The 10,716-nt window shown below is 35.5% G+C and overlaps 1 protein-coding gene across 1 annotated transcript in view; it reads right to left on the bottom strand.

The window, feature by feature from the left end:
- Positions 1–2,357: 2,357 nt before the first annotated feature.
- LOC140873914 (uncharacterized) overlaps positions 2,358–10,716 on the bottom strand; it is a 79,948-nt gene continuing 71,589 nt past the window's right edge. Inside the window, exons 8-9 of the mRNA XM_073277197.1 lie at positions 3,322–3,507; positions 2,358–2,882 (exon numbers count right to left, since the gene is read on the bottom strand). Of these exons, the coding sequence (XP_073133298.1) occupies positions 2,358–2,882; positions 3,322–3,507 (711 nt within the window). The remainder of the gene's footprint in view (positions 2,883–3,321; positions 3,508–10,716) is intronic.

The raw sequence follows: 10,716 nt of genomic DNA, 5'->3' as shown, positions 1-10,716 counted from the left end.
ATTTGTAAGACTGGTTTTGAATAATAATGGAAACCAATTGTAATCCTCATATTCACCATTATGATCAGCCATTATGAGACTATTAAGAGACCAAATCAAGGTTATTGACCCCTTTTAAGGATAATATGTGACCATCAAAGCCAATTAAGTGGAAACCTTCCATCTACTCTTTTCCCTCCCTATAAATACCACACCAAGGTGAAGACATGAGCAAATCTAACACAAAACTTCTTCCTCTAGAAATCTAAGAAAATAAATGTTAGGGTATTGAAAATTTCATCTAGTCTTAGAGCCAAGGTTTGCCCAAGAATCGATCGAGAAAGTTCTGCCCGATTTCAAACAAGGTTTCGAAAAAAGAATAGTCAATCGAATCCCCTTCTTTTCATGTGAATCAAGGTAAGTGGGCTTTTGTTTTAAAATCTTATGTATGTTTTTAAAAATCTCGATTGTTCATGATAATAATTAGAATCTTGTTATGGAATTATTATTCTTTATGAAACTTTGTTAAATGTATGTTTTGGTATGTTATGACTCAAATTAAGAGTGAAAAATAAATTTCCGAACCATTTTATGTTATGGCCATGATGCGGTGGGTAATAATAATCGTTCCTTGACCTCACCCCTTAGAGAGATTCCATATAGGGGACTGATCAGTTAGCCACGAATAATGAGATGAATTTAAGTATCTGGCCAAATTTTGTTAAGTCATGCCAATTTTGTTATGATGTTTATGCTATGCTATGATGAGACTTGCTATGAGATGATATTTTTTGAAATATGCTTGAAATCCAAGTATGAGTTTTCTCAAATGAATATATCTATATATGTATTTTGTTTGTATAATCGATCGATCCCCACTTACTGAGCGACACCCAGATCGCTCACCCCCTTACTTTTTTTCCAGATGATACCGAAGAACAAGTAGAATTTTCCCCATATCTACCAAGGAACAAGTAGAAAAGAATTAACAAGACATGTTTTGGGATGCTGATGAAGATATTTTTTGAGCTTTTATAGTTATTATTTCGATTTTTAAGATGTAAGAAGATTCCATAAATTTTATTTTGTTTTTGGGAATTTTGTAGTTGTACAGACAATTTATTATGGAGTTTATTAATAAAATAGATTGATTTTAGTTAAATTCTATACTAAGAGGCTGGTAGTTTTCGAATTTTATTTGAAAACAACGTCGATGTCACCCGATCCTGAGAGCGGGCATGACACCTGGACTCGTTTTCGTCATTGTCCTCTTATGGAGTCTTTATTTTGATGGTTTCTTTTTAGGGTTGATTAAACTAAGACGAATTTTTGGGTCTGTGACATTTTGTTAAGCATGTAGGATGAGACAAATTTTTATAACACATTATAACCTCATAATTGGTAAAGAACTACTAACTTTATTGAATCTTGCAATGATGAATTTACACTGCGTAAAGTGAGGAATTAAGAATGCAAAAACAAACTTGTTATTCGCTTAACGAAATGTGTCTCTAAGAGTAAAATCTCTTTAAATTCACCACATTCCATGGTCGACGGATTATTCTTCCATCTGTATATTGGAGTCGATAACTGCCCATCTTGAGAATCTCAATCACTTTATAAAGGACTTCCCATTTCGGATCAAGCTTTCCAATGGGGTGTAAAACATCATCTCTCCTCAAAACGAGATCTCGTACTTGTAAAGATCGTGGTTTCACTCGATCATTATAAGATTTAGTCATGCGTGCCCTATAACTTTCTTTTGGGATTGCTGCTTCTTCTTGGAGTTCATCAAAGTGTCAAAGGACTTGGTCATTTTAGGAAGGTGCACAGAGGCGGGGCTAGGATATTAGTTTATTTTAGGCAAAAATATATTATAATTAATAAAACAAAAAAATATAAAATCTTCTAATCATAAAACATCACAAAATAATTACCTTAAAATTTTTCTTTTCAAGTCTTCATATTTTGAAACCTTTGTACAATACCTTCATTATCAACTATTAAAAATATATTTATCTCTACATACATAATGAGACTATCATTTATCCAATCATCTCTCATTCGATTGTGCAACCTGTCTTTCACAATTCTCATGGCAGAAACACCCTCTCTACAGTCACAGTTTAAATGATAGAATTGATGTTAATGTCAAAAGCTTATAAACCAAGAGGTGCATCATAATTTTCTTTGACATAACTAACTTTTTTGAACGATCACCAAGTCCTCTCAATCCTTGAAATGCTTTGTTAGAATGCATATCACATATATAAGTTTCATGTTGCATCAAGTAAAAGGACATCTATCAAATTTTGAGAAATCTTGTAGATAAAACTCAGCTAGTTGCATCAATTTTTTTATTTATTTATTGTCAATAGCTAAAATGAGTTTTGTGGACACAAGCAAGCTATGCAAAGGAGAAACTCCGAACCTTCAATTGAGTAACGATCATTTAACACTAGAAGTTGCATATCAATAACACCACAGAATAAATCCACATAATAATGATGCAAATTTGTCACTTCTGGCCGTTTAAGATGGGGACGACCACATGGTATCCAACGTGTGAACAAATTATCAATTTTGAGAACATTAGTGCAATGTTGCTCACAAAAATGGTGAACCTTTTCTAAAAATGAATCCCAACGATCACCTCTCATCCTTTGCATTTGGTGTCTGCATACTTGTACCAAATCAACTACTTTCACAATATCCTTATATTTTTTTGGCAATGCCATCACAATTCCTAAGACATGTTTCATCAAATGTATACTGAATGTAAAATCAATTGAAGGTATTGACTCCAATAAATTAAATGCCTCAGTTTTTTTATCAGAAGAACTTGACTCATCTTCTGAAACTATTTCAATCTCATCATTGACAACCGAGAACATGAAATCAAGCTGATCAAAGAATTAAAATTGACCCCCAATGTGTATCCCTGGCACGTTGGAGGGTATTTTCTTGATTAAGTCCCTGATCACTTGAAATTTCACCTTTCTCCAATGTCTCAACAATAAAATCTGAATGTTTCTCTCGAAGAAAACCAGAATGTTTCAAGATGCTCCAACAAGATTTCCAACATCACCAACAACATTAAATAAATTAGAAACCAGAAGATTTTTTTTTGGCCACAACTTTAAAAGCTAGTTGAAGCTGATAGGAAAAACAATGTATGTAAAAAGCGTACATATTATCCTTTAAAATGAGAGATTTTAGACTATTAAATTTATCCTGCATATTACTTGTTAAATCAAAACCTTGTCCTCTCAACTTAACATGATCAAATTATATATAGAATATCTTATCAACGGAAGCTTTAAGTGAGAGTGTAGTACTAACAACATTCTCCATCCCGATAAAACGTTCATTTATATGCCCACTACTATCCACATGATAGATTACAATTGACATTTGCTCCTTTGTCGACACATCACGAGATTCATCAGCTAAAATAGAGAACACTAAATCACCAACATATCTGATAATAACATTAATCATTTCACTGGCACAAGAACTGTTAGACCCCTATCCCATATAGGAAAAATGAAAGCTTTAAATTGAGTTTAAAATGTGATACAATGGACTTCTATAGCAACTTGGGTTAATCATTTTCGTAAAACGAGGACGAATACGATGTAGTTGCTATAGAGGCCTATTGTGCAGTCGTGCAAGCGTGAGCCTGGGCCCTAGACGTGATAGAATGGTATCAGAGATGGTCACCGGCAGGAACCCTAGAAATCAAGTGCTATGCAGGATAAAATGCTATGTGCTTTGGAGCCACCTCTTGAACCTACGGGACAAAGTGCTACATGACGGGAGACATATCTTGAACCTGTAGGAGCCACTTCTAGATTCTCGATGCTAGTGGATCGAAGGTCAGGTCGCGATGAGAACGTCACATTTTAAGGAGGTGTGATTGTGAGACCCCTATCCCACATGAAAAATGAAAGCTTTAAAATGAGTTTAGAGGCCCATTGTGCTATAGGGGACGAATACGAAGTAGTTGCTATAGAGACCCATTGTGTAGTCGCACAAGCGCGGGACTGAGCTCGAGGTGTGACAAGAACTCACTATTTCCTTTTGAATATCAGGAGATGTTAAATTGCAATTTTTAGGATCATTTTTTAATATCACATCATTAATATCTTTATTATGAGCACCTAAAAAAATTCCAGTTGGATAAGAAATTTACCTAGATTAAGAGAACTTTTAGTATCATCGTGGCCCTAAAATGAAAGCCCCTTGTGGCAACAAAATTCTAATGCAATCAATCAAAGCATTGAGATGGATACAATAATCATTCCATATTTTCTTTGAATGTTTGTGCAAAGCTGATTGAATGTGCTTGCCTTGATTTGTCAAAGCTTCACAATTCATTCGAGCTTTATGATGTTCACTAGCTATCATGATTGTAGCGACCCAACCCGGATCCACTACCTAATCAGAGTTAAGAGGATAATTAAGCATGCATTAAATAACTTGCTGCAGAAGACTTAAATAAAAGCAGACCGGCAGAATACAACCAGTTAAACAATTTCAATTTATACAACCCAATCGAATAAATAAGCCTAAAGGGCAAAACCTACAGCTAATCCTGCTGTCTTCACTGGTTGCTGGCTACTCCAAGCTCCTGGTGCTCAATCCTGCACCTACACCTGCCCCGTTGAATGAGGAGTCCAGATACATAGAAAATACTGGACGTGAGCTCTAAGTTCAATACGAAAGCACTGGGTAAAATATATAAATATGATGCATGAAAATGATCGGGTATCCATATCTGTGATAACTGTATACACTGCTCAGTAATGGCGCCTAGGACATGAGTGGTACAACCCGGGGAGCAAATCTTGTGTACACTGGTCAATCCTAACGGACGTAGACCGTGTTTTACAGATGTCAGTGCCGGCTAACCCATCGGTCGCGGGGCGCTCGACATCATTCGTCCGGACAGGGCTGAGTTGGCCCTACATGGCTCATCTCAAAAGATGGACAGACACAATATGATATGCACATGCTGCATGGTAGCGCTTATCGTGTACGCCCAAATTACCCGACTCACTCAGATAAATAAAAACATGCAGTAATGTGAGTAAGGATCGTTCCCACGAGAAAAATTTGTTATCAGTGATAGATTTGTTGTATCATTGTTGAATGATATATGACAGTCAGGTCTTATATTTTGCAATTAGTTGCAGTACAATTGAATGCAGTTGTAACATTTGTAGATAAGACCTTAATATTTTATTCTGTATCAGTTCTGTGGTAGTGCATAAGCACTAAGGAAACCACTTGAGAACCAGAAGATAGGATGTGTTAAGAATATCCTAAGTTCTGATGGATCAGCGTTTTATCTTGTAAAAAGTTTTGAGATAATACGAATCTGGGAATTTTTATTATTTTGTATTGGTACTTAAGACTTGATTTCGAGGACGAAATCTATTAAGTGGGGGAGAATATAATATCTCGGTTCCATTTTACAAGATTAAGTTACTAATCATGTTCATATTTAATAAAACATGATTATGGGACTTTAATATGATCTAACAGACCAAGAAAACAGACTCAGAACACCTGAAAAATGCTTATTGAGCTCGGGAGGTTCGGAGGGTCCGAACCTTAGGGACTTTAGAGGCAATGAAGAAGGATGAGTTCGGAGCGTCCGAACATGATCGGAGGGTCCGATCTCGAGATGTCCATGCATGCAATGAGGTGTCATTTACGTTCGGACACGTAGCAATTTGGAGGGTCCGAACTAGGGTTGGGAGCGTCCGAACTCTGCATGCTAGAGACGTGTCAAAGCATGCAGTTTGGACCATCTGAAAAGGGTTTCAGAGTGTCCGAACTCTGTCTATAAATAGGGGTCTGAGATTTCATTTTCACTTGTAAATTTCTCACCTCTCCTTGGCCCATGTTTGTTTTACGAGATTTTGGGTACTCTTTCTTTAAGAGTTAGAGTAGGAAATTATAGTTTTTATAACGGACAGTGTCCGTAGTAGCAGCCAAGCGGCGAAGCTTTGGCGAGGTGTCTAGGATTCGTAGCAAGGTTGTGCCCAAATTTGGGGCATTCGACATCATCGGGCTGACGACGGACGAAGGTATAACTTTGGCTCCTTATAGAAAATAGGAGTATGCTATAGTTTAATTAAGGCTTTTAGAGCATGATAGGTGATTTTCAGCATGCTAGATAATACATGGTATTTATATATTGTAGTGTTGCATGGTAGGCTTGGACCTAGAGGGAAGATTCTAGGATCTGCCATAGAAAGGTAAGTAAGTACTGACTGAGATAGCCATTGGGTTTGCATATTTATATGTTGCATTTATGTGCTATATTTTGCATGGATTATTATGCGGCATTTGCATATCATATTGTGCCAATATATCTTTTGAGATAAGCCTGTGTATAGGGTGCTCAGCCCTTGTTTGCACATTTTGGGGCACTGAGAGTCACTCAACCGACTGGTCGTTCCATCTCTAGTGTTTCCTGGGGGATATTCTAGATCCGCATCCGGTTTGGAGTGAGTGGTTGGGTCCAGTGGTTTGACTCCCCGAGGCTACAACTCATATCCTAGGCGCTAGTTTTTGAGCAGATTGGATACAGTATATCCCAGATATGGATACCCAGTGATAAGTACATTTTGTATGCATATTGTTGTGATGTTTTTATATTTATTTTGCATATTTTCATGGCATTGTTAAGTTTAGTTTGCGTGCATTTGTTATGTGTTTAATATTATTTTGTGTCATTTCGTGCATTTTGTCTACATAATATTTCCCGTGGTTTATTTTATAAGAAATAGAAGGAAACTCGGTATTATTGGTGAAGAAGAAGAGAAGAGAAGAGTTTTGAAGAGAGGAAAAAAGAAAAGAAAAAAAAAAGAAAGGAAAGAACTTTAAGCGCGTTTGCACAACAATGTGTTTGCACTACATTGTTGTGAAAACGCGCAACAATGTTGTGCAAACAATGGAGCATGCTGTCTGCGCAACAATGTTGTGCAAACAAGAAATTAAAAGTGCTGCGCAAACAAGATGGGAACCGCGCTAGGAGAAGCGCAATTGCGCAAGGATTGCTTTAAGAAAGAGCGGGCGCGCGCGAGGGCCATATCTCGCACGAGCGGCGTGCAATTTTCCAGCAGAAGTAAAATGGAGGCGAGCGAGAGCGACGTGAGGCCATTAGATTTTAAAGCAGTGCGCGCGCGAGGTCTTTTTTAGGCGCGCGCGTGTCGCGAAGAAAAAATATTCCGAGAATTTTATTTAATGAAGGAATTTAATTATTACGAGATCTGGACACTATAAATAGAAAATCTTAATTATTTTTAAGGGTTCCGGAGTTCAAGTTCCAAATTTTCAGAGACGGCGGCTAGGCTACGGCTTGGGAGAAGAATTCTTTTCTTTTATTTTATTTTATTTTAGAATTCATGATTAAAACATTGTTTGAATTATGAATTTGATTAGTGAGTAGTAGTTTTTATTCGATCAAGGCCACGTGATTGGGCCAAATAGATTTTTGTAGAAAACTGGTTTGTTTATTTGGGAATTTTTGGGATTGATTTGATTTTATTGATTATCAAATTCATATTTGTCTTGTAAATAATTTGGCCAATTATTTACTTGCTTGTTAGTTGATTCCAAGTCGAAGGAGGAGGTTTCGATTTTGATCACTTTAATAATTATCATGCTGTAAAACTGACTAGAAATAAAATTCGGTTTCAGTGTGCGGTTTGGGTGTAAACTGAATTTTCACAAATATTTAATGCATTCAAATTTGATTAGAATTACGAAAGATTAGTTCATCAATATTTGAATAGGTTTGATTGTTCTAGAAATATTCCTTCGAAGAAAATAGAAGAATTCCCGTGAATTAAGATTAAGTCTGAGTCCTGAATTGACTGCTTGCTACATTATTTTTCTGGTACCTACGTGCGTCCTTGATCGATTTTTTCCAATATTTGAATTAATCCTAGTCTGCTGCTGCGTTTTTATTTATTTAAATATTTTTTAAATTTTATTTAATTGTTTAAAAATATAAAATATGTCTTTTTAATTATTCTAGAGTAAGTAGGAATAATAATATTTTGGTAATCATATTTATACAGTCCCTGTGGGATCGATACTTGGACCTTTGTCCATTTTACTATAACTTGACGTAGTGCGCTTGCTAGTTAATACCGATTTAGACGGTCACCCAGTCATATACATTTGCATGCATCATGTTTATATGTTAACCGTATTTGCGTATTGAGTTTAGCGCTCATGTCCATATTCTGTTTATTGGATACCCTATTCGACGAGGCAATTGCAGGTGGTTCATCAGGAGACTTGGAAGTTAGTCAGGTGACCAGGGCAGACTGTGGAGTCCAGTAGGGTATATTTTTCTATTATAAGATTCGATTGTAGTTAATGGACTTTTTTTTACCGGTGTATTCTGCCGGGATATTGATTTAGCTTTTGTAGTTAGTTTCTGATTATTATATTGTTAGTTGCATGCCTAAGTTTCTGATTAGTAGGTGATTGCGGGATGAGTCACTACAGGCAAGGACTAAGAGCCCATTTGGGAACAATAAATAATTTAGGAAAATCATTTTTTTAAAAAAACACTTTTGTGATTATTTTAGTGTTTGGATTGGCTTTTAAGTTTTTTAAAAATTACTTAATTAAGCTATAATTAGGGCTTTTTTAGAAGCCCAAAAATGTGGATTTTTATTGTTATAATTTTTATTTCTTCTATCTATCTAAACATCCAATATTTCAGCCGGCACAAAAATTTTTTTCTAAGCAGGAAAACATTAGACATATAAAATTTTATGAGGGATGTACAAGATGGCAGGATTCCACGCAAGAAAACATTAGACACATGAAAAAAGTTAGAAATAACATAAGATGTCTATACAAGGTCATTGAAAATGATGTGTTTTATAAAAATAATTTTTAATCAATGAAATATGGACATATATCATTGTTGTTATGTTTTTCAAGATTTTCAATCTTCATTAATAATTGTCATGATTTATCGATTTATTATGTTATTCTTAATTTTCTTATATTTTAGATTGTTTATAAATATAATATGCATTAATAAAAAAGCTCTACAAATAGTATTCATCCAAACACATTCATCAATTAAATAAATGATTTTTATTTATTTATCCAAACACAAAAATAATACTATTTTTATTTAAAAAAACACTTTTTAAAACTTCAAAAGAATTTTTTTTAATAAAAATTTACTGTTCTGCTATAAGATTGAAGTTTGGTAACCGGATTTAAAGGCAAGAGGAGAAATCAAAATCCTTTTCTTTTTATTCTCCCAATTAAAAATAATCAAAACCCTAACCTTTTCTTCTCCCAACATGTCTTGAACCACTTAACATCTAACCCGGCCCTGGAAGACCCCTGCCCCATCCCCTGACCGCTGCCCGTTTCAGAACACCATAGCCCTAACCCCTTTCACGCCTACTTCTGCACAGCTGCCCTAAACTCAATCGGACCACTTTCTTCGGCCACCCTTGGTCGGAGCCTCGCCCCCTAGACCTTCCCAAGATCCAGGAGGTCCTAACCATCCAAGCCCCATACCAAAAAAATCCCTACAGTATATAGCAGCTAGAACCAAAACATCAAACCCTCTCTTATTCTCACGCGCAGCTGTGGTAATTTCGTTTGTTCCACCTGCTCCAGCCACTTTTTTCTAGAGCACCACCGCACAACTTATCCATTAGAACCAAAACATCTAACCCAACAAACCGCAGCCCAAACCATGCCCTATATGGTGAGAACGAACAACTCTTCCAAGGAACCCTAAACATGCATGACCCTCTGCATCAGCACCAAGATCCAATTGGCCAGCCCTTTCCTTGATCTAAATAACTAAGATAACCTATATATTAGACCCCTAAGGACCCTACCTTGAAACATGAACACCCTGGTGCATCCCCATCCATCAGCCATGATAAAAAACGTGAGAAAACTTTAAGCTTCAACCATAAAACTTGAGACACATGCATGAACTCTCATGTTTTCTTGTCCTAAACCACCTACAATTCATCAGTTCACCCTTTTAACACAAAATAATTTTTATATGATTTAAACGGTGAGAAAGAATAAATCAAACATGTCTTTGCATTTAAAACGCTCTAAAAACGTATATGTTAGCGTAGGTTGCAACACGGGACGAACGCAACGCCTAAACTCTTGAATTTTCCTTCCAAAAATCGTGTGGATGTGTGTGGGATGTGTGACGGCCATGTTTTTTATACCTCTCCAAGTTTTGAATGGAAAAAGAATTATAGAAGATGGAAACTTGATTCTAGGTAATTATTTGTGTACATATTGGACTTGGACTTTTATTAGGATTCAAATAGGCTTAGCCCATAAATATTCAGATTTAAAAATATTAATTTGACATTAAAACTCCTCATTTTCGTAATATATAAATATTGGGTTTTTAAAATACTCAAAAAGTCTATAAATTAGCCCAATTTGGTGAAAAATAGACATTTAAATATATATACATAAATCATATAATTTTCTTTAAAATAAGTCTTAAACTAATTATTTAAAACTCTTAAAAATATTAGACAAAAATTTTGATGAAAAACTTTTATCTCGTTAGACCACGGTCCCGTCTACACGCTCACAATTTACCTTTCTTTGAAAATTCATAACTCTAAAAATAATTCGGTTAAATGCTATAATAAACTTTAAATCATGCACATAAGTCATATAGTTTACATAAAA

Source organism: Henckelia pumila, chromosome 1 (assembly GCF_033568475.1).
Source record: "Henckelia pumila isolate YLH828 chromosome 1, ASM3356847v2, whole genome shotgun sequence".
In the NCBI taxonomy this organism is placed as follows: domain Eukaryota; kingdom Viridiplantae; phylum Streptophyta; class Magnoliopsida; order Lamiales; family Gesneriaceae; genus Henckelia; species Henckelia pumila.
Note: the sequence above shows the minus strand (reverse complement) of the source record. Positions and strands in the feature narration are given on the sequence as shown.